This window comes from Ursus arctos, unplaced genomic scaffold (assembly GCF_023065955.2).
Source record: "Ursus arctos isolate Adak ecotype North America unplaced genomic scaffold, UrsArc2.0 scaffold_25, whole genome shotgun sequence".
NCBI lineage: Eukaryota > Metazoa > Chordata > Mammalia > Carnivora > Ursidae > Ursus > Ursus arctos.
In genome coordinates, this window is record NW_026622930.1 from 24,040,442 (window position 1) to 24,064,615 (window position 24,174).

Consider the following 24,174-nt stretch of genomic DNA (forward strand, 5'->3'; position numbering starts at 1 on the left):
AAGGCTTCTCCCAAATGGCAGGCTCTGTCCCTGATTGAAACTCTTCACAGTCTGCTTCGGCCTGTGGTACCAACCTCAGATTTTGGGGAAGAGAATTGGACTGACTTTGGGGCAGTTATTCACCCAAAACCAATAAGCATGGCCAGCATGGTAGACCCCGGTCACCAGGACTGCCCTTTTAAGGCTGTGAACAGGGGACGTTCTTAAAGGGTTGTAGACATCTCTAATATAAAATCATCATTTATGACAGTGAAAGATTTGAAACAAACTCCAGCTCTAACAATAGAAACTTTAGGATTGGTTGAAGAAATTTTAGTATAGACTATTGGATAATATACAGCCATTTAAAATTATGATATAGTACCATTTCTATTGACCCTGAAAAATGAATAATGTTCAATAACATTTCGTGCATGTCCTTTCAGAAATATAACAAATATGTGTGTGTGTGTGTGTGTGTGTGTGTGTGTGTGTGCATGTGTAGATTTGAGCCCTAGAATGAGTGGAAACTCTGAAACATTAATGGAATAATTAATGAAAAGCTGTATGTTAGAGAACCTTGAGCTAGTTGGTATTGTAGTCCCAACTGATCAACTCATGGTACATTATTTTCTAGGAGAACTATGGTCTTCATGCCCCACACAAAATTAATGACTGGAGATAGGGGGCAAAATATATAAACATATAGATATATATACATCTCTTTTCTCCCCCCATATATGTATAAGTATATTTATAAATATATAAATATATTCTCTTTTTTTTTAAGATTTTATTTATTTATGTGACAGAGAGACAGCCAGCGAGAGAGGGAACACAGCAGGGGAGTGGGAGAGGAAGAAGCAGGCTCATAGCGGGGGAGCCCGATGTGGGACTCGATCCCAGAACGGCAGGATCACGCCCTGAGCCGAAGGCAGACGCTTAACAACTGCGCTACCCAGGCGCCCCTATAAATATATTTCTGAAAGGATATGCACCAAAATGTTAACAGAGGTTATCTTTGGCTAATGGGATTGTGGTTGATAACATTGTTTTTTTTGTTTCTTTTTGCTCATTTTTCTACACTGAATAATGGATTATTTGTATATTAAAGTCTAGAAGGGTAAATGTAAAATGTTTTCTTATCTGTATTCATTCTACAATGAGCAAAGCATGCATTACTGTAATTTCAAGAAGTTAATTTGAAATAAATAATATAGATATGCAAAGTCCTGCATTAAAGTTAAAAAGTCAATTATTTTCCAAAAATCTGTTTCAAAAATAGAGCATAGGTGAGACTGGGCTTGAAGTAGTTTATTTTTATATGCCCTGGAGATCTTGATTGACTTATTTAGGCTAACAGGATAAGTCTGCAGTTAAATCTAGTGCCCAAACCAAGAAACAGACTCTTGACTATAGAGAACAAGCTGATGGTTACCAGAGGGGAGGTGGGTGGGTGGGGGATGAGTTAAATAGGTGATGGGGATCAAGGAGGGCACTTGTGATGAGCCCTGGGTGAGTTACGAAAGTGTTGAATCACTATATTGTACACCTGAAACTAATATTACATTGTATGTTAACTAACTAGCATTTAAATGAAAACTTAAGAAAAAAGAAAACATAAGAAAACAAACACAAAATCTGGTGCTCCGTTAGAGTATTAGATCAAGAAATATTGTGTCCTTATTAAGAGTTTATAGTCTCAGTGTACTCTTCATGAATTAGAACACATCTGGAAAAGTCCATTTTAGCTCCTTAGTTCAAATGGAACAGAGAGGAGCAACAAAAGGAGGCCAGTGTGGTCAGAGGTCACCTGACGGATGATGGAGAGACCTGGAGATGGTCAGCCTGAGGAGGAACTTGCGGGAAAGGTGATAGCAGGCTGTAAATATTTGAAAGGGTATTGTGGGGAGGGATTTAAGAGAGAGGTTATTAGGAAGGAGATTCTACTCAGGTCAACATAGGGAAGAACTTTGTGTTCCCATTATCTCTTGGTCAAAGGGCCTCTTCGCAAAGTAGCAGAGACTGGGGGAACATCTGACAATTATCTGAGACTCAGTTTCTTTGTGGGGAGGTGTGAAGAAAGCTTCGTCCTCCTGAGTTTCTCCTTTACTCTCACACGACTCCCGTTCACAGCACTTCTGACAGCAGGTGGGTTTTCCCCTCACACCAAGCAATTCTGTGATGGTGTGTCTGGGTGTTCTACAATTTAACTGAATTACGACGCTCTACCTGGAGACAGTGTCAGATCCCACAGGTGAAGGGCTTTGTCCCATGAGACTGTCACGCACCCCCCCCCCCAACTTCAGATGCCAATATCAAGCAGTAGGTCCCAGGTTACCCATAACTGCTGTCTGACTTGACTATAAAGTGGAGATTCCCATGACCTCCTCCTTCTTGAATTTGATTTCCTAGAGCAACTCAGAGAACTCAGGGAAATACTTGCATTTACCAGTTAATTAAAGGATATGAGAAAGGATACAGATGAATGGTCAGATGAAGAGACACAGAGGGCAAGGTTTGGGAGGGTCCTAAGCTCAGGAGCTTCTGTTCCCTTGGCGTTGGGGTATGTCACCCTCCCAGTATATGGATGTGTTCACCAACCTAGAAGCTCTCCAAACTCTGTACTTTGGGGATTTTTATGGAGGTTTTATGACATCAGTGTGATCAGTCATTAACTTCATGTCCAGCCCCACTCCCCTCTCTGGAGAATGGGGGTAGGGCTGACAATTCCAAGCCTCTGATCGTGGCTTGGTCTTTCTGGTAAGCAGTCCCCATCCAGGAGCCCACCCAGAATCACCTCTTTGGAACAAAGGACACTTCTATCACTTCTATCACCAAAGAAGGTCCAAGGGATTTATGAACTCTGTGTCAGGAACCAGAGTCGAAGACCAAGCATTAGAACAAAACATGCTCATAGTGTTTTTTTCATTAGGAAATCATCAGGATTTTTAGAGTTCTGTGCCAGGAACTGGGGGCAGAGACTGATGTATGTATTTTCTGTATCGTCACAAGAGGAAAATTGGGTGGCATAAGCTCTAAGGTTTTTCTTTCTACCTATGAGAGTGTGAGCTGATGAAAAGAAAAATAAATCTTTTCACGGATAAAAAAAGTGAGACTAGATTTAAGTTGGATCACAAATATTTGCCCATCATTTGTACTTTTATGTTGCTACCAAACTGACATTTTGCAGTATTTGAGGTTTACTTCATTTAAGTTGTATTTCGTACTGAGAAGTGGACTTTGGGCTTCAGTTTCTTGTGATCGTAACCAGAGGAGGTCCAGCCAGGGCCTATCTAAATACACTATGCTTTTCTGAGTGCTCAAGGGAAGGCTAGATCAATAAACCATAAAGCTTAGTAGCACGTAAAGGTTAGGCGCATGACTGCCTGGGTTTGAATCCTCTCTCTGTGCCTTAGTGTCCTTTCCTGCAAAATGGCAAACATACTGGCCAAAGGCTTGTTGTGAGCTTGGGAACATGGCCTTCATTATGCATTTCACCTGGATACTCCTTGAAGCTACCTACCAGTTCTCCAATAAGTCACTGGTGAATGAGCGAGTGAAAGAAATTACAAAAATCCTTTCCTCTACCTACAGTGATGGGAGCTTACTGAACGTAGACGTGACACTCCACCCTGTGACGCTGGATTTCAGTACATTTCATCCTAAGTCTCACTCTGCCTTTTATGTTTTGCCTAATTTAACCATATACTTCCTGAGAAATGTGATTCTTGAACTGGAATGAATTTTGTAGGGGCTTGTTTTGGAAAGGAATGTATTTTTGTCATGAGTGCGTTATGCTGGTCTGAGAATACTTGGATGTGAGACTTGAATAACTTATGCACTGGACCTCTCAGAGGTGGATGCCCAGACTATTTTTGGAAAGAGAAAGATGGTTGAAACTACCAGATTTTTTTTTTAAGATACAAAATAATAATGATTGTGTTCTCTCTCAAATACTGAATTTTTCTTTCCATGATTTTCTAGAGAATGAAGATCTAGAAAACACCAAAGTCACCTCTGTAGTGGCTTCTGCCTCTAATCCGGAACCCAGTTCCTCACCTTACAGGTACGGACAGCAACTGCTTGGTTCCTAGACGTTTGATAAGGAATTGATGAAAGGCGTGGACAGCGACTTTAAGGGGGCAGACAAGTTGGAGTGAAGACTATAGATGATTTGGTCATTAATTAGTCAGCCCTTAGGTGTGTTTAGGGGCAATGTCGGATCTCTTTCAGGTGACGAAATTTTCTTTACTCTCAGAGAACAAAACTGTAACAAATAGTGTAGTGTCTTTGTCTTCTTCTGAAGCCCAGGTTGAAATGTTAAAACATCACACATGGATCCCAGGTGGACTTTCAAGAGAATGTGTGTTTGGTTTTTACCCATAAGATGCACGCACACGCACACAAACACACTTTGGGAGGTGTTTTTTTTTTTTTAATTTTTAGATTAAACTGGTACGATGACCTTCAGATTGTTAATTTCCTGCTCCGTGCATTTCATCTACCTACTGTCATTGATACCACAGTGTATAGGGGAAAGGGAAGAGTTGTACTGGCTCTGGAATAAGGGGAAACATGAAACATTTATGGAATAATTAATGAAAACCTGTATTTTGGAGAAATAATGGAGCTAATAGATATTATAGTCCAATTGATGTGCTCGTGGCACAATATAGTCCAGTAGAACCAGTGTGGTCTCCATGCCTCACAGAGAGTTGATGGCTGGCGGTAGAGAGGAATGTCAAGATATTTAAACAATCTGTTATTTCTCTTTAAAATTTTTTAAAATTTTATTTTAAAGTAAATTCTGTGCCCAGTGTGGGACTTGGACTCACGACACCGTGATTAAGAGTCGCATGCTCTACTGACTGAGCCAGCCAGGTGCCCCCAATCCATTATTTCTTGAGTGGAAGTTCTTTCTTCTTACTTTTATAAATGAAATAAAACTTTTTCCCCCCAGAATTCAAATGATGGAAGATAATAATGATTAATATAATAATATAGTTGGTGATCTATAGCCATACTTTATTGAATTTTTCTCCATAATAATAATAATAAAATACTTACTTTTTATAGAATATTTCTGTTTGCTCAGTACTATACTAGGTGTTAAAACGTATTATATCATGTAATCCTCATAGCAGCCCTGCTGAAACAGGGGTTTTTTTGGTTTTTTTTTACGATGGGGAAAACAAAACAGGGAATTGAAAAATTTTCCAGGTTCATAGAGCATTAGGTTTGTTCTACTCTAAAGCTTGTTCTCATAAGTCACATTAGAAGGGTTTTGAGTTCCATGCTTAGAGCTACTAGGTTATTTATATAACAGTCCTTTTAGAAGACAAAGCCTCCCCAAGGCTTTGATGATTTGAGACAATTCCTGTCCTCATCAAATCCCAGGAGAGGAGCTCCTTTCCGTCTTCCTGCCATCACCCTTTTTCTGTACATGATGATTTGAAGGATATTTGGGGGATGGCTTTGGCACAGAACTGATTTTTCCTCCTAAGAGTAAATAAAGTTTTTGAGTGAAGAATGTACAACGTTCTTAGAAAAAAATAGGTTTAATGTTAAAACTTGGTTTCTGAAATCTAGTGTGTGAAGAAAGAAATCCAGCCCAGATGACGCCTGAAGTGTAGCGTTTATGTTTTGTATATATTAGAACTGGAAGGGCACAATTCTCTCTCTTTGCCGGTGAGGCTGGCCTGGCTCTCCCCTCCCTTGGGATGCCCTCCCTACCCTGGGTCAGCACACACCAGCAGGCTTACAGCGGGAGTTTTTCCTTGACGTGGTTTATCACTGGCATCAAATGATTTGCAATTTATCTTTCCCAAAATACCCTTCATTGATTCTTCAGAGCATAAAATGCTAATGTGAATATTAAATTTATGTGGCTGTTGCATGTCCTGTTTAGAATTGTTTTTTAATAAGCAGAACCATATTCGTGCAAAGTAGCATGTGCAAAGGCAAAGAAGAGACTTTAGATGCATACACAGTAAGGTCAGGCTAATGGTCAGGTTCACTGTGGTAGTCTCACATGCCAGCACTCCTCTTTTGCTCCCAAAGAAAAACTAACTTACTCGTTTATTTGTTCAACAAATATTTTGGGGCTGTCTCCCATTTATTCAGTCAACATGTATTTGTTGAGAGCCTGCTTGCTATTTACCTGGCAGTGTTCTAGGCAATGAAGATAGCACAGATGAACAAGCAATCCAAGTCCCTGGGTTCATGGAGTTTACATTCTAGTGGGAGGGCAGACAGAAAGCAAGTGTGCATCATATTTCACAGACTCTTAAGGTGCCATCAACTGTAAGAGGTACTGTTATTTTATAAACTACCAAGAAAGGGAAGAATGCTCAAGGTAGAGAGTCTAGTAAGAGACACACACACCCTCCCCCCACCCCACACTATGGGGCTAGGACACCAAAAGCCTAAACCTTCAGTAAAAAGATAAGACAAAAGGTCCCTCCACACAGAAGGATTGCAAGGAAACTTGAATGTCTCCACCTTGGCACTGTGTAAGCGGTGGAAAAAATATCTCGCCTGAGAATATGAACCACGAGTCTGTAGTCACCAGTTTGTGGTCTAAATTCACTCTGCCAGTGTGATCTAAACAAAACCCTCACACATAACTTATTTCAAGTCATCTCATTTGGAAGCCCTCGTGAGTACTGGCAGGAGCAAACGCAGATCTGGAGAAGGACTCCGTGTCATTCCAGGCCCCGGGCAGTTGTAAGACACTACTAATTTTAAGGACATCCCCCATTTTGTTTATATTAAAATCTGAAAACAAATATATAGTCTTGGCAGTCAACAAAATATGGTAGGTACATAATATGTCGGGCAGTGGTGAGTGCAGTGAAGACGAGTGAACAGGGTAAGGGTGTAAAGACTGATGGGGCTAGGATGGGATGAGCCATTTCACCTGCCCACCTCTGGGAGCCTCCCCAGAAGTGACAGCTGAGCAGAAGCCTGAAGGAAGGAAGCCCTCAGGTAACTGGCAGAAGAATGTTCTAGGCTGAGGAGACAGCAGGTGCAAAACCCTCGAGTGGGAGAGGGCTTGAGGTCTTTGAGGATTCTCAGAGGTTCAAGAGGCCACTGCGACAACAGCAGACCAGGCAAGATGACGTGACGTCATTCTAGGGGATGAGAGTTCCATGACAGATCTGGCGTAGATGCTGTGCATACCGGGAGTGAGACCGGTCCCTGCCAGCATCAGGCTCACCTTCTAGTAGAGGAGACAGATCAGGATAAATAGTGTCAAGAAACAAAAGTGGACTGTAATTTCTGGGGTTAAGAGAATAAATAGGCTTACAGCCTAGACTAATTTACATTTTACACAGGATTACCCAAGCAAACCCATAAAATCAACAGCATCCCACACCTCTGATTTTTACAGTGACTGCCTCTTGTTGTTCTGAGGGAGGTTGGAATGACTTGGATATCCCAAAAGATGGCTTTATTTTGTCTGAAAAAGAGGTAATTTGTAGAGTGATTTTTTTCTTGTTTATGTTAAAAAAAAAAAAGAAGAAAGAGAAAGAAGCTAATATACACCAAAGCAGTCTTCTGTTACCCCATGTTGTCTATAGTACTGTTTTCCTGTCATTTACTCAGCTTTCCTGGGAAAGCGATGCTTGAAAGCAGTGGTTCTCAAACTTTTACACAATTCAGAGTTACTGAGGACCCCAAGGAATTTTTTCTGTGGGTTGTATCTGTCACTGTTTACTATATTAGAAATTAAAACTAAAAAATTAAAAAATAGTTGTTGATTAATCTAAAAATGAAAATAACAAGCTCATGGCATATTAATAAGTAATATATTTTAAATGGAAAACAACTATTTTCCAAAGCAGAAATAATTTAGTGAGAAGAGAGATGTTGTAACTCTTTCATGTCCGGCTGCACAAAGCAGTCAGATCCTTACATCTGCTTCTGCGTTCACTCTGTTGTGAGATCACAGGTCACGTACTGGAAAACTCTATACTCTTGAGAAGGTGAAAACGAAAAAAAGGCGATCATATTTTAGAATCATTATAGAAGAGTCTTCAGAGCCCCAGTGGTCCCTGCACCATTAACTGATACTCTAAAGAATCCATGCCACCTCTTGTTGGCAACAGATTTCCAAGAGGCCTGGGGTATGGTGCTACCACCCTGGCCCCTCACTTTCTTTTCTGGGCTCCGGAAGCCAGGGGAAAGGGAGGAGAGCAGAAATGATTCCCTTGCTTCCTCGAAAGTAACTATTCAAATGCTTGCATTTTAAGTCATTGGGATAACAGATTAGTGTGTTTAAAAAAGCAAAGAAAGTGTTGACCGTCTTTTATTACCCAGTGAACTGGTGTGAGGTGGAGGCTGGTAGGAAGTGGAGACACCAGAGAGGCTGCTCCGGGGATGACCAGAGGGGGACTGCCTCCAGAATCCGCGTGCACTCCCTCTGTTGTGGTGGTGAATTTCCGGCTGAGGCGAGGCCTAAGGGACAGTAGACCTAAATGCCAGAGGAAAGCAGAGGTTGGGAGGTGTCCCTTGAGGGGTATTTTATTCCTAAGCTTCTCTAAGACTATCGTGCCTTTTAAAAGAGTCCTTGAATTGACCTGCTCTCTTCCTCTGAGAGGTCACAGATGGTATCTCCCATGAGTGAGGATGCCCCAGAAGATCCACGGAAGACAGCTGCTGCCTCGGAGGCACAGGCCTTGGTGGGACAGGAAGTGCTGCCTGCAGACCAGGCCCAGGTCCTCAACAAGGTAGGGAGGACACTGTCGCCGTCTCTTTCGTGGCACCAGAATTTAGATGCACATGGGTGGGTTGGCACTTAAAGCATTGAGGCATCTTGGTTTTAGTTATTTGGAGAATGGTCCCAGGTATCACCCTCAGGGCCCATCAGTGAACTAGCAGCTATTCAAAAAAAATGAAATGTGGGAATGAATGCTCACGTGTTGTCTAAAATCCTCTGGATGTGAGGAGCCTTGATCCGTGGGATTGTGTTTCAGCTTCAGTTTTCTTCAGGTAGATGTACTCAGTATTTATGATGAAGTTTCCTTAGAAGTTGTATAGGTAGCAGTGGCCTCCCTGCCACGGAGGAATGGGTTTGTGTGTGATTATTAGCACTATTATAGTGCTAATATAGCACTATTATAATAACAGATGGTATTAGTGTCAATAAACAGTGCCAAACATTGTAATTGCATTTGCATAATGCTTTATAGTTTACAAAGCATTTTATCCACAATAGTTTATTTACTCCTGAGAGCCAACCTGTGAGACAGGTACCATCATGTTCCCATTTTACAGATGAGGAAACTGAAGCCAAGACCTATCAGTTGACTTTACTAATGCTGCGCTGCTAATATGTTGGAAACTAAATCCTTTGTTTAGCCTTCTGGAAAAGGAAAGACCCACTTAAGCAGGTTAGCCAAAGTCTCATTTAGCTCATTAAGCAATGCAGATAAAGAACTGTAGGACTTATTCTCCAGAAAGAGATATTATGAGAATATAGTCTGGGAGTAATTCAAAATTTCTTTCTCGCAAATATAAATCTGAGCTCCTAACTGGACAGCGTGGGCGGTGGGTGTGCATGTCTTGAGTTGCCTGCTGACTGCTTGGAGAAGGAGCAGGAAATTACGGCATCCAAGCAAGAAACAGGAACCCTGATCCGAGTGGTCTGACGTGAAGCCCACAAGAGAGAGGTTGAAGCCTCCTGCCATGGGCTAGCGAGGGCTTTGAGTTTCAAGTGACGCTCAGACTCTCCATGCAGGTTAGATGTCTGGCAGCAAACGTACTGTTTAAATACACTGAAACAGGTGAAATGGCGATTATGTATAGGACACTGTTAGTGGATGTGACAGCCGGTGGCATGGGACGTCCCAGGTGTGTAATGGATGAGACAGAGAGAGAATATAAGCCAGATCCTCCCTCTGCAGTGCTTTGGTGACTCGATTGACAGGGCTCTGGAGGTAACCGGGAGTGGGAATTGTAGCAGGAGCAGAGTGGGAGTCGGGCTAAACCCCGGCTGCAAGGGCTGCCACGAGAGGGGCCATCCGGAGGGGCTGTGCAGGCTGAGGCCAGGCCAAGGCCCGGCACAGAGACGCTGTGGGTGCAGAAGTAAGTGGTGAGCATGGAGGATGTTCACGGACAGATTTTATAAAGGGTCCTCGGGGAGAGTTGCAAAGGGAGGAGGGAACATAGCTGCAGGCTTTGAGCTGGGAAGGTGGAGGCCATGGGGGAGGGGGTAGCACCTTCGGGAAGGAGACTGATTGGAATCTGCCCCTCTAGGAAGTGCTCTAATCAGAGTTCCTTTGTGCAGATGGCCAAGTACCAAGTTCCACAAAGGTCTGGGGATATCTTTATGATCCAGTCTGAGCACACAGGAGCTATAGATATCCTTTCCGCTGATTTGGAATCTGCAGATCTCCTGGGGGATCACAGGAAAGGTGAGACCTCTGGGGGTATGGAAGGTGATTTCTTTGTTCCCAGTGGGTGCTTAAAGAAAGCCAGGCAGGGGGCACCTGGGTGGCTCAGTTGGTTGGGCATCTGCCTTCGGCTCAGGTCATGATCCTGGGGTCCTAGGATCGAGCCCCGCATCTGGTTCCCTGCTCAGCGGGGAGCCTGCTTCTCCTTATCCCCCTTCCCTCTGCCCCATGCTTGTGTGCTCTCTCTCTCAAATAAATAAGTAAAATCTTAAAAAAAAAAAAAAAAAAAAAAAAAGGCAGGCAGACTGATGGAAGGAAAGTGAGAAGGTGACTTGTGAAAGGCAGTCAAAGAAGCCAGGAAGTAGAAGGAAGGGCTTTGACCACGACACCCTCCCTAAACCAAATGCCAGATGTCTTTGCATTTCCTCTTAGTTTCTCAGTAGTGAGCTGCCTGTCTTTTCAGTATCCCCACCTCTGATGGCTCCTCCGTGCATCTGGACCTTTGCCAAGATGAAGGAATTCAAAAGCAAGCTGGGCAAAGAGAAGAACAGCCGTCTGGTGGTGAAGCGGGGTGAAGTGGTGACCATCCGGGTACCTACCCATCCAGAGGGGAAGCGTGTTTGCTGGGAGTTTGCGACCGATGACTATGACATTGGCTTTGGAGTTTATTTTGACTGGACCCCTGTAACCAGCACTGACATAACTGTGCAGGTCAGTGATTCCAGTGAGGATGAGGATGAAGACGAGGAAGAGGAGGAAGAGATGGAAGGTAAATTTAATTTTAACGTAATTTGCGATTGGCTTTTTCTGGCTCAACCCAATTTCTAGTGACCATTTCCTGTGTTATACCAGTCCTCTTCCTTAGAATGCAAATGAGGGATCTCTTTCAGCATCGTAAGTTAAACTGAGTGATGTAGGCCAAAGTCAGACCCTCAGACATTCTGGTGGAGATGGTATTGGTGCCTTGGTGGAAAGCTTCTTTTGCTTTTTAATCAGTACCTAGCTATGTCCCCAACATCTCCTTGGGGACAGGGATGAGGTGGGCAGGAAAGGGGTGGGTCATTGCTGCCATATATAGATCATGTATAAACTTGAGATTATTTTATATTCTCTCATAGTTTGGGATATTTACCATTTTTAGTCTGGAGCCAAACCGGGTGATTACAGTTTGCTAACTGTGCTCGCCTCCAAACTGTCACAGTTGGCTGACTACTGTTTACTTCTTTCTTCATGCCCAGAGCAGTTTTCTTTTTAAAGCTTTTTTTTTAAAGATTTTATTTATTTATTTGAGAGAGAGAGAGAGAGAGAGAGTTAGCGTGAGCAGGGGGATGGGCAGAGGGAGAGGGAGAAGCAGGCTCCCCGTTGAGCAGGGAGCCCCGACACAGGGTTTGATCCTAGGACCCCGAGATCATGACCTAAGCTGAAGGCAGACACTCAACCAACTGAGCCCCTCAGCCACCCCCAGTATTTTTTTAATTAAAAAAAATTTTGTATTATGTTAGTTTGATGTGTACAATATAATGATTTAATATTTGTATATATTGCAAAATATGCCTGGAGCACAGCACATGCCCAGAGCAGTTTTCAAAGTGCTTTCTGTGCTCCATTCCAGTTATTTGCAGTGCCTACTTAGGATGACCCTGAGGCTTTTTTTGTTCTTTGTTTTTTTGTTTTTTAATATTAAGAGTAGGTTGTAAGTAGGTTCCAAGCATCTTGATTTTTCTATATAATCTTAAAATCAGTCCCTTGCTTCTTCGTGGAAGAGCAAGTCTGCAGGGAAATCTTTAGGTATTTAGGCAGGAGAACCTCATGTCTTAATTTGCTATTTTGCAGGTGGCCAAGTAGAAGTTGTAGGTCATTCTGTACAGTGTGTTTGTATTTCCTACCTCTGTTAGCTGTTTCTTTTTCCTGCTGAATGAAAAGATGTCAGAATCTTTCCTTCTAAATATCTTTTCTTGGGGCTTCTGGGTGGTTTAATTGGTTAAGCATCGGACTCTTGGTTTCAACTCAGGTCATGATCTCTGCTCAGGTCATGATTTCAGGGTACCGAGATTGAGCCCTGTGTCGGGCTCCACACTCAGCGGGGAGTCTGCTTGGGATTCCCCCCCCCACCCCCGCTCCTCTCCACTGCTCACACTCTCTCCTCTCTCTCTAAAATAAAAAAATAAATAAAATCTTTAAAAAAATAAAATAGGGGCACCTGGGTGGCTTAGTTGGTTAAGTGTCTGCCTTCAGCTCAGGCTGTGATCCTGGGGTCCTGGGATTGAGCCCCGCATCAGGCTTCTTGCTCAGCAGGGAGTCTGCTTCTCCCCCTCCCCCCCACCCCACTTGTGTGTGCTCTCTCTCTCTGCTTTCTCTCTCTTTCAAATAAATAAATGTAAAACAAATCTAAAAAAATAATAAAATAAGTATCTTTTCTCACCCTTAGAAATGTCCAGACACTTCTGGAACTAAATAGGCTCTATAAGGCTAAATCATTGTATCTCAGTGGAGACATCACTGGCATTTGGGGTGGAACGCTTCTTTGCTGAGCAGGTACTCTCCGGATGTTAAGTGCTCCTGGACACTTGGGCACCGAATGCCAATATCACCCACTAGTTGCTGGGATGGTCAGAAGGCCAGCAGACATTTCCAAGTCCTGTAGGAGGGCAAGAGCATCTCCCTGGCTAAAAGCCCCTAAGTCACCTGGTCCATTCTTTTACCCTGAGATCGGACTTATTCTGTCTCTGAAGTCACACCCAGACACCGTGCCGTTTTGCTCACACAGACCCTGTCCCCGTTGGCGATGTGGAGAGAGGCTCCAGGAGCTCCCTTCGAGGTCGCTACGGGGAGGTCATGCCTGTGTACCGGCGGGACAGCCACCGAGACGTGCAGGCCGGCAGCCACGACTACCCCGGCGAGGGCATCTACCTGCTCAAGTTTGACAACTCCTACTCCCTGCTCCGCAACAAGACTCTGTACTTCCACATCTACTACACGAGCTGAAGGCCCGCTGGCGCAGGAGGCGGGGCCGGGGCAGGCGCACAGCCGGCGCCTCTTGTTCTGGATAGGCAAGAGCTCAAAGTTGAGCATGAGGCTCCCGACCCTCACGTCCTGCCTGGCATGCCTGACTGTTGACCCCACGTAGCTTTTCCCCCTTCCTGGCTTCCGCAGGTGGTGGTGTAGTGCTCCTGTTCTGTGGTCCCTGACTCACACTCCTCTTGCTTCAGACTCCAGCAAAACTCCCTCTGTGAAGGACCCCGTCAGGCAAAAGCCTAAAGGGAGGTTGGGTGTTATCGTTTACAATCAGGTCTGTTTGGGTCCAGGGTGTTCCAGTTGCTGCTCTCTCCTCTCCCGGAGCCTTTGTTGCAGATGTGTTCAGTGGCACCCACTCTCCACCTTTTGAAAGTTCTGGAGGATGAAAAGCACATTGTCCGTGAAGGAGCCCAGCCTCTTGGATGGAGAAAGCTCCGTCCAGCCTCTCACCACTGCCATATTCCCGCCTGCTGGTTCTTCGTGGTCTGTAGCACAGGCCGGGAGCCCTCACTGCCTTTGGAGGGGTGTCAGTGGTCCCGATTTTGCGGCTCTGCCTCTTGCCCTCCTCTTGCCTTTCCCCACGTCTGTGTCCGTGCCCTTACAGCAAGACCGTCCATGCCGTCTAAAGTGGTGATCACGTAGTCTAACATCTGGGGGGGGTAACCGCCTCCATCACTTCCTGCTTCAAGAGGTCGTGGCCGGTAGCCAGGGTGCTGGGTTGGAGGGGAAAAGGTGGGAAGTAGGTACTGGATTGATCTCAGAATCCACACCTTTGAAAGTCAAGTGTTACTGCATTACTTTTCTTGTATAATCAAAGAAGAAGGGGTATAATCTGAGAGAGAAGGTTAAAAAAATACAACACTCCCGATTCCCCACCACTCTTTTTTAATCTTTAGGGTAGGGGTGTTATTTAGAAATTTTGCTTCAGAACCCATCGGGTTTCCAGTGTTTCTGGATTTAGTTTCTTGCATTGAGGGCTTCAAGCTTTCGGAGTTCAAAGCCTCTTAGAAAAGGTAATGAAACTTCACTGTTACTGCTGATGGGAGTTGTTCTTTACCAGGCCAAAGCTTGCATCACCCCCCCCCCACCCCCGCTGCATGCGACTGCCTTCCCCCCTGCATTAGCCCGGAGGCTGGAGTGCTGGGGGGGGGGGAATCAGTGGAGCAGCAGCGCAGGGCCTCGGGCACAGAAGGCACCACTGTGCTCGTCTGTGCCTCCTTGTTTCTTATTCCTTGTGTCGAGTCTGTTACTGCCTTAGAATTTTGAGGAATAATTCGATTTATTTATTACTTTATTTATTTTTGTAGCACATTTCATTTTGCCTTTGAGACAGTTCTGTCTGTTTCTTAGAAGGCTTCGGTCTGCTCTGAGCCATTGAGGCCCCCTCTTCCGTGGAGTCAGATGACGATTTTAGGAAATGTTAGGAAGTGACAATGTTCCCTTCCTGCAGGTCAGTCCCGGGATGCTTTGGGAGGAATCTGCCCTTCTGAGATGGATGATACCATCTTACCCTGGCACCCCCTGTGATGAATTCTAGGTTGTGAGGGATCCGGCCCAATCGCCCAGATGGAGTGCAGAGGAATTGACTTGCCAATCAGGACATCGTCTGATTCTGGGATTTCAGAGTCCTACTCCGAGGGGTCATCTTCTTCATGACGGTTCCTTTGGCCCATTCCTTCCTGCAGGTGTCTTGCGCCAAGCCTCCCCCCGCTAGGGGGGCAGGAACTCGAAGACCAGGGCCCCTCACCATAGTTCTGTAGTCGAATCTGTGTCCCGGAACAAAGGGCCAGACAGCCTGTACTTTGTGTCGTCCTGGGAGCAGAGCCTCAAGTAGGACAGGATGGTGTGGACTGAGCAGCACCTTACCTCCCTTGTCTTCTATTTCAGTGCGTTTTGTAGAGGACACTGGCCAAAATGCATCTACCTTGTAAGAAATTAGAAATTATTCTAGTGACTGTTTGAGCCACGAAAAGCAGACTCGCTGTGCGTCATGTCATCATCAGATAAGCCGAGGGAGCACTCTTTCAGCGCCGAAGTTGAGTCACGCCTTAGCTAAGTGAGAATAATCCTTATAAAAGAAGTTTCTACTGAGCTGTTCTCTAGTCAGCTCAAGCCTTGCTTATTGTTCCTGTTTATTATTAACTTCTGGCTTTGAGCTGTCAGGCCAGAGCAAGCACCCCAGGACAACACTCTCCGTTTATTTTTGCCATGAGATGCTCGGTACTTATTTTCTTCGGCATCCTAGTTCTGGTGCACCAGGGAAGCCGGAGGGGCCTGTTCCCATCACCTCTGTGTGCCTCTTATTGTCTGGGCACTTTTGAAGTCCTGGACATGGTTACATTTCATCCTGCACGGGCGTGTCTTTGTCCCATTCACACAAAATGGCTACAAGAAGATATTGTCACTATCTGATCCATTCCCTCTTCTACTAAATTTCTGAAATCATCAAACTTTAGGGACCAAATATTACTTGTGGAAGCACATGTAATTAGTGAGAATTTCGCAGCCCAGCAAATCCTCAGTGGTAGTCCTTTCCTTAATCTCTCCCTGCCCAAGTTTATCGAACCAAACAATGAAATCAAAGTCATCTGTCTCACCCTGTTCTCCAGAGCACAAATAAACACTAACCAACAGTCGGAAGAGAGTGCTTTGTAGTGGGGGAGAGACTGAAATTCTCTACACAGAGCGGCTGGCTTCTTCAATTTCTTCAGTTTGTTTAGCCTTGCCACACTGTTGGAGCTTTTAGAAAGGAAGACCTATTTAAAGTGTTAATTTGTTCTAACATTTCATCACGAAAAATGTTCAGCAAACAGAGAACTTAAAAGTAGATAGTAAACACCCTTAGCTATACCCACCACATAGGCTTTAAAATTATAAGCTGCTAATTCATTAAAACAAAAACGATTCTCCCATTCTGTTCCTTTTGACAAGTGTCCAGTTAAAGTGTGTTCCCTGCACAGACATCAGCTCTCCTGTGTCAGAGGACCCCTGATTTTTTTAGCAGATTTGTTTCGTTCAGCATGAGTTACTTGGAAGATGGTCCTCCCACATTTAAAAAAAAAAAATGTTTCTTGATCTCCATCTTTCAAAAACTCCTGCTGTATTTCCCCTTTCCTCAGGCCAGAGCTTCACTCTTTTCTTCTCGAACTGGCACCCTGGAGGGAGGGGAGCCGGGAGGCTACTCTAGAAGGACTTTAATCTGTTGCTTTACAACAGGTCCTCAAACCTCCGAACTTAAAACTCTATCCTTAGACAATGAATAGCTTTGTGATGGAAGTAGGTAACAACTTGAGATAAGGCCATTCTTCTTCTGCTTCTTTTTTTTTTTTTAATAATTCATGCACTTTAAAAAAATATTACTTAAGAAAGGAAATCTCAGACTTTTTAAAAGTACATATTGCCCCTTATTATGTGTATACGAAAGAGTTAAATCTGAGAGTTCTCTGTCTTTTATTAACCAATGGGATTAGATATTATTGTAAAACCAGTTACAGAAAATATCTGAGTTTAGATGTTTTTGATGAGCCCCACCCAGTTCCTCTTTGAAAGAATTGGGTGAAACCCACATCCTAAAGTGTATCTTTATATTGATTTTTTAAGACTATTTTTCTGCAAAAAGCTGCCTTTTAACCCCGAGGTATATAATTCTAAGGTATGGAGTTGAGTGACCCTACCCTTTACATAAAGGACTATTGTTTCAGTGGAGGGTGAGGGAGGGCAGGAATGAAATGGTTTTGTGAAGCTTGAGGACTGTTTTTTAAAATTGATAGTAAGAAAAAAAAACAATAAAATGAGGGGAAGAGAGATAAACTGTCAAATGTATTCTGAAATTTTGCTCATATCCCAATTTTGTTTAGTTCTTTGTCTGTATGTCATTAGTTGGAATTGTTCTTTAAGCCAGAAGCTTACTGGTTCTCATTGTGCTTGTTGGAGAAACACCAACCCCCTTTGCTGTCTTTTCCAACGGAATCGACTTTAGGAATCTTTTGTGAGTAGGTCTCCTCTACTAAGTGTAATCCCCTGACCCACGGCTGCATTTCACCTCCCTATTCTCTGGGTCTTAGAGTCCAGTGCCGTGCAAAGGGTGGTGAGACTAGCACGAGGCTGGGAGGGGGTGCAGCTGTGGCCCTGCAGCCCCAGTTGGTTTCGACTGTGGCCAAGAAAGGGACGAAATTGGTTAATTTTGACCAAATCACAGAAGGGCCTCAAGCCACAAGCTGTGCCCCTCTAGGCTGACCTCCCTGTAAGGGGTAGGACTCACCATCTTCTGTAATCTTTGTGGGATGGTCATACACACAGCCGTAAATGGACTAGTTTGTTCTCCCTTTTAAGAGCTAACATTTAGAATTTCTCCTGGGCCTGAAAGGTCCACTAGTTAAAGGTCTTTAGTCTCTTTCCACCTGGCTAACAGTGTAGAACTCCTGGAAACCTGAATTGGCTGGAAAAGGGAAGAGCACCGTCACTATAGAATCTCAGTGGTTGAAGAGAGTTGGAAGGTGAGTTGGAAGGAAGGTCATTTCATTTCTTCTGTTGTGAGCGGTAGCACATTCAGGGATTTATGTTCTTTAGAGAGCAAGTCATTGCGTTCTTTGTGCGTTGGATTGTGCTCAGGGAGCCATGATGCATGATTCTTTGGGAAGTAAGTAGGGAATGGGTGTCTAAAACCAATCACAAGCTGGGTGCTTTCCAGCAACGCCGTCTGTGATGAGTATCTTCATGGCCAAATACTCAGTCTTCACACAGAATCCTGTCCCTGGGCCCTTATTTCCATATAACTGAGAGATAAAGAGGGAGTAGGCTCCCTCCATTTCTCTCTGATGTCTTGATTATTTACCATATTGTTTAGCATTGGCAGAATGGTATCTAAGGCCTCTGTTTACCTGATTAACCAGAATTGATTAACAGTGTTTGTTGAGAGGGTAAGGCAGTCAGCTTCCGTTAGAAGTAGGACCGGGGAGGGATTGTGACTTACAGTCCCATATTGGGATAGCTGGGAGATTTGTGGGGCTGTCTAGTCGTCAGTTGGAACTCTTGTGAACCTCACCAAGTGAATGAAGGAGGATGTGTCAGTGAGATACTGATGAAGACAACAAATTATTTGAGTTGAGTAATAAATAGAGCAAGCCTTCCATCTACAGGAACTGTTGTCTGTCACTGGCTATACAGGCAACTGTAATGTGAGTTTGGGGCTCCTCAGTGTTCTCAGAAGTAGAAGAACCGCCTGGGAGTTGGTTCTCGGTGGCTGCTTTCCTGGAGAAGGGGGAGGCACCCAGAAAAACACTGCTTTGGCTCAGTGGGTACCTGGTGATGGTCAGTGTCACCCCTTTGCTCTGTCTAACCCATCCAGCACCTGTGAGCACTCCTTTGATATCTACGGAGTTATTTAGATTCTGAGGTTCGGGCAGGATTTGGGACCCAAAGGGTGAGAGAAACTTTGCTAAGTGTCGTGTGGCCGGATTTCAGAAATCACTGCTCCCTCTGAAGTGTTGCATTGTCCCTGCCTGAGCCACGAATGCCACACAAAGCCCCTGCTGTTTGAATCTATTGTCATTAAGCTAAGAAAACCCAGTTGCCCAGAGCCTTGGGATGGAGTTCATTTACAAATAGTCGTTCCCTCACAAACTAAGTCCAAAAGTAAGATGCTGGCTTTGAAATTATTTGTGGTCCTGGTCACTGGTTTGAACTCATGATCTGATTGCCATTATATGTACTTTGATTTCTTTTAGGCCCCAGGCATGTGGACCAGAGTTAATTTCATGGCTCTTCTTTACCCTGAGACTTGAGGAGAAGGTGTCTCAGAAATCTAGATATATAGGCTTAAATTCCATAGTTTTCTGTCCCTTTAAGTACTTATTTAAGGGTCAAATAATATATGTGAAATGATCTATATAGCAACTAAAAGTTGCTATATAAGGTCATGAGCAAGTCTGGAGTTTAGGTTTGGAATATTCTAGCATATAGGGTTCCAGAAGAGCCCTTAGCTAACAGTCAGCTTTAGGAGTTCTCTTCCTGAACTCATTTCTTCACTCAGGTTTGATATCTCTCCGTCGAAAACGTTCCTTGTTGTTGTTGTTGTTGATTTTTAGGTTCAGGCCAAGAATCGTCTGGAAAACATTATCTTAATTCCTTCTCTCATGTCCTAATTAGTACATTTTACTAAGAAATTCTATATTAAAAACTCTACTGACATCCGTTTCTGAGATTATTGTCCCATAAGTGAAGTTGTTTTTATTTAATCAAGCTGAATTATTTCCATTTAGCCACGTTCAAGAGCAAGTCAAGTCTAGAGAAAGCCATCCTGTAACCCATGACTCTGGCATACCCATTCACCCTTAGTGATGGGAAGCATTTTGAAATTCTCAGGAGAAATTTGCTTTGTAATCGAAGTGATGGATTTTGAGAAAGCCGGACTTTGGGTAAGGATACTTGGAAGAGAGGGAGGTGCTTGCAGACTTCCCGAACTACTTCATGCCATTTAGCTTGTATTCCTGAAAGGCCTGGTTTGGTGCCATGCACTGAGATCTGTCGGTTGATTCAAAGATGAGTATGCTTTCTTGGCAATATTTAAGCAATTGGCAACCACAAAGGCATTCTTTCCTTACTGTTCTCTACCGTGCGTTGGCACTGATGTTACAGAAAGGGGTCCGGAAGGGAAACGGTGTCGCCGTCTTTTCTTTAAAGTAGAAAATAGCCCAACAAGTCATTTATTGCAGTCATCTTGTTTTACGTATCCCCAGAGAAACGCTGTCAACATTTCCTGTGATTTCTAAGAGCTCCGTACCAAATTGTCATTCAATCGTTTTGTCCTGCTGAGTGGGTTTTCCTTTAAAATACCTTCTCTTACCACCCTGTGGCACTGAATGTGTTGCTGTGATACACAGATGATTCCTGAGCTATGGGTCTTTAAATAGCTCAGTTCTTGTGTTTTTATATTATGTAACAGTTTTGTGATGCTTTTGTGCATTTCTCTTTGTCTTCTCTTCCAAGTTTTGAAATCTGTCCTAAATAAACTTTTTCACTATGCACCTGAAACGTTTGAGTTCTATCTTAATGAACCTGATTTACATTTTACATTTTTTAATTCATCTCTGCATTCCTCCTAGACAAAAGGTATTCTATAAACCTATATGAATTATTCTGTAATCTATTGATTATAAAAATTTAAGAAAAATCAACAATTAAGAAAAAAATTGAGAATGAGATTAATGACAGATCTTTCAACTGTGTTTAAATTCATGGCAGAGTATTACAAAATGGGAACCGGGTTTGGCCCAAGGGCAGAAAAAGTGGGTTTAGAGCGATGATCACTAAATAGAACATTATACAGTTTAATCAGTATCTGGTGGTTTCCAGTGATGTTCATTTTCCAATGAACTTCCTGTGTTCAAATTTGGAACTGGTACGTTGGACACCAGGGTAATCATGAACACGGTCTGGGTGATATTAATTCAGTCTATTTTCATTTCAAAAATGACGTCCTAAGATGTCTTAGACATCTCTTAAAATGCTGCCTGTGCACGTCTCTGGCGTTTATTACAAAATGACAAAGACTCCTAATCTGAGCAGGAAGGGTACCACTGAAAGCTTTTCCTCAGTGATATGTGTGGTTCTATGAAAAGCCTGTTAGATCTTTCTCTGCTTTCCTTGCAACATAGTTTAGAGGCTGGTGTATAAAGGAGGAAGAGATTAGAAATAATTGTGAGTTAAATGAATATAATCCGTCCACCAAACTACAGCACAACCAGTAAAAAGCCCGGGCGGACTACATGGATCTAGAGGTCTTTAATGAGTTATGTCTGGGTATGCTGCGTGTAATATGTCACCGCTAACACATAACACATTGAAGTTTATTTTATTTATTCATTTTTAAAGATTTTAGTTTTACGTACTCTCTACACCCAAGGTGGGGCTTGAATGCACAACCGCAAGATCAAGAGTTGCATGCTCCACTGCCTGAGTCAGCCAGGTGCCCCATACTGAAGGTTACTTTTTAACTTTTAAAGGCACTCCTATCAGGGGCTCCTGGGTGGCTCAGTTGGTTAAGCGTCTGACTCTCGATTTTGGCTCAGGTCATGATCTCAGGGTCGTGAGACTGAGTCCTGCTTTGAGCTCCATGCTGGGCCCAGAGGCTGCTTGAGATTCTCTGCCTCTCCCTTTCCCTCTGCCCCTCTCCCTGTTCTCTCTCTCTGAAATATAAATAAATAAATAAATAAATAAATAAATAAATAAATAAATAAATAATAAAATGACAGACTATGGACTCTGGGAAACAAACTGAGGGCTTCAGAGGGGAGGGGGTGGGGGATTGGGATAGGCCAGTGATGGGTATTAAGGAGGGCACGTATCACATGGTGCACTGGGTATTACACGCAAGTAATGAATCATGGAACATTACATCAAAAACGAGGGATGTACTGTATGGTGACTAACATAATAAAAAAATATTATTAAAAATAAATAAGTAAATAAATAAATAAAATAAAAATGACAGGGCACTCCTGTCATTTCACTGACCGTGACCCAGCTCGGGATTACACGCTGCAGCGCTTGACATTCCATCTGATGTGCTTTAACCCATGAGGTTCTGGCTAAATTCTGCGGCCATGTTACTTCACAGGTTCTCCCAAAGTGGAATGATGCCTGCTGGTGACTTTGGAATCGAGAACCAAATAAGTTATGTTTAAAAGTTAGGAGGAGCCGATACAATGAGTCCTTAGGAGTATGTGTATGAGCCGCGTGGTCAGTAAGCTTACTACTTCCCTCAACGGATATGTATTTTGCTTTGGAACAAAATCCTATATAGTCTGCTTTGTCCTCAAGTATTTCCTGGCAGCTCCTCTTTACTGTTTTCATCCTTTTAGGAGGATTTCCCACTTCTTAAGCAGTGAAAGACCCTTTGCACTAATTGGCAGCATCAGGCCACTCCAGCGTCTGCCCGTCATCCCCTGGGCCCGCTCCCACCGTGGCTGCAGAACAGGTCTCCCTGTGGCCTCTGACGTCCAGAGTCAGGGATCTGCCAATTGTTCTCCACAGACCTGACAACTGAGGTGGAAATGAAGGACTTTTACCACCCACTCAGCCTGTGGAGAGAGGCCCCTGCTGGAAAATATCCCCTAGACAGGTGATGGTTTTGTTTTGTTTTGTTTTGTTTTTTTATTATTTTATTATTTTATTTTTTTATCAGGTGATGGTTTTGAATCGAGAGATACCTCCGACCCCTGAAAACAAGAACTTAGTTGCAGACCAGGAAGTCACAGAAGAGGTAGTCTTCAAAACCCTTTAGAGAAGCCTAATTATTGCTAAGTCTCACAGCCATTTGGTCTGACCAGTCTGAGCACTTAGGGCAATTTTTGCTCCTTCATGATCTTCTAGGGCCCCCAAAGAGGAGAGACATTCCAGGAGGGGAGGGGGTTGCCAGCCATGGCTGTACAGGAAGGACAGGTTTCCATCTAACAAGCACTTACGGAACAAGGCTAGCCACCTTGCACGGCACGGGGGTAACGGGGGGTCAGGAGTGCAGCCCTAGAGATGCTGGAGGGAACTCTGCTCTCAGGCAGGGAAGATGGTTAGAAATTCTCTCACTCCCTGGAGCACAGCTGAGTTCCTCTAGGAATAAAGAGGGTTCTCCTGTCTCCCATGTGTCCAGCCACAGATCCCCAGAGGAGGATTCCCAATGCTGGAACCAGCAAAGTCTCGGGTCTCCACATCCCTCAACAGCAGGTCAAGCTAACCATGCTGTGACCTGGACTCCACGGAGGGCCCAGGGTTGGAACACAGAGTGACAGCCTCTCTCTGACTCAAAACTGTAAGCCCAGAAACCAGACCGCTCTCCTTTCTCATAAGCTGTGGTCCTTCGGCAAGGCCAGAGCCTCTGCGCATCCCAGCACCCCTCTCCACACACTCCTACCCCAGTTCACCCTGAGGCGGGGGCTGCCTGGGCCTGCCTTGTCTTGCAGCCCCCCAATGCCACCACTTCCTCACAGGCCCGGCCCCCCGAAGCCTGCGGGAGACACCCAAGTCGTTGTAGGCCCTGGAGAGCCCAGGCACTCTCCTCAGGTCTAGGCGAAGAAGGTAGCAAGGATGATCCCCAGCCCCGGTCCTGAGACGAGCCTGTGGTGCTACCAGCTGTGTGGAGCTCTCCGAGGTTCAGGTTCTAGCTTTAAAAGACAAAAGTCTCCTTTATGAAAACATCGTGAGATAAGTTGTTAAGTGTCTGCCTTCGGCTCGGGTCATGATCTCAGGGTCCTGGGACCGAGCCCCACATTGGGCTCCCTGCTCAGCGGGAAGCCTGCTTCTCCCTCTCCCACTCCCTCTGCTTATCTCTCTCTGTCTCTCTCTCTGTCACATAAATAAATAAAATCTTAAAAAAAAAAAAAAGGAAGATGGACCACTGTCCTCGTAAAGCCAGTGCAGCCGAGAGCCACAAAGTTTAGTCACTTCCTCTGAGTGGTGCAGATAATCCATGTGGGATGCTTGCAGGAACCCAGCACGTTCCAGGTGAGTCACCCCAGAGGAGCCCAGGGTGAGTTTCTCTGGCTTGGACACATTTCTGTTTTTGTGGGGGACGGTCGGGTTTGTCTGAGTTTGGGGGTGGAGGCTCACCCAGGAAGGAGAGCCTCAGAAATGGGACTCCAAGGATCTCTGCTGAGCCCAGAGGAAAACCCACAACACTTGTTCTCTCTCCTCCCAGCCCCCCACAGCTGATGTTCAATGTACATCCGACATATACCAGAAAACTGTTGACCTAGAGGACCGGAACTATGGGAACTTTGAGAAAAAT

The 24,174-nt window shown here is 44.2% G+C and overlaps 1 protein-coding gene across 2 annotated transcripts in view; it reads left to right on the forward strand.

Moving 5' to 3' along the window:
- The window catches only part of TMED8 (transmembrane p24 trafficking protein family member 8), a 39,487-nt gene extending 19,061 nt beyond the window's left edge, over positions 1-20,426 (forward strand). Inside the window, exons 2-6 of one of the 2 annotated variants that reach the window (XM_026519427.4) lie at positions 3,967-4,048; positions 8,585-8,714; positions 10,274-10,400; positions 10,843-11,148; positions 13,147-20,426. In XM_026519427.4, the coding sequence (XP_026375212.1) occupies positions 3,967-4,048; positions 8,585-8,714; positions 10,274-10,400; positions 10,843-11,148; positions 13,147-13,364 (863 nt within the window). In that variant the 3' untranslated portion in view covers positions 13,365-20,426. Of the gene's footprint in view, positions 1-3,964; positions 4,049-8,584; positions 8,715-10,273; positions 10,401-10,842; positions 11,149-13,146 lie in introns of those variants that run through there. The other variant, XM_026519431.4, reaches the window with a different exon arrangement.
- The last annotated feature ends 3,748 nt before the right edge of the window (positions 20,427-24,174 follow it).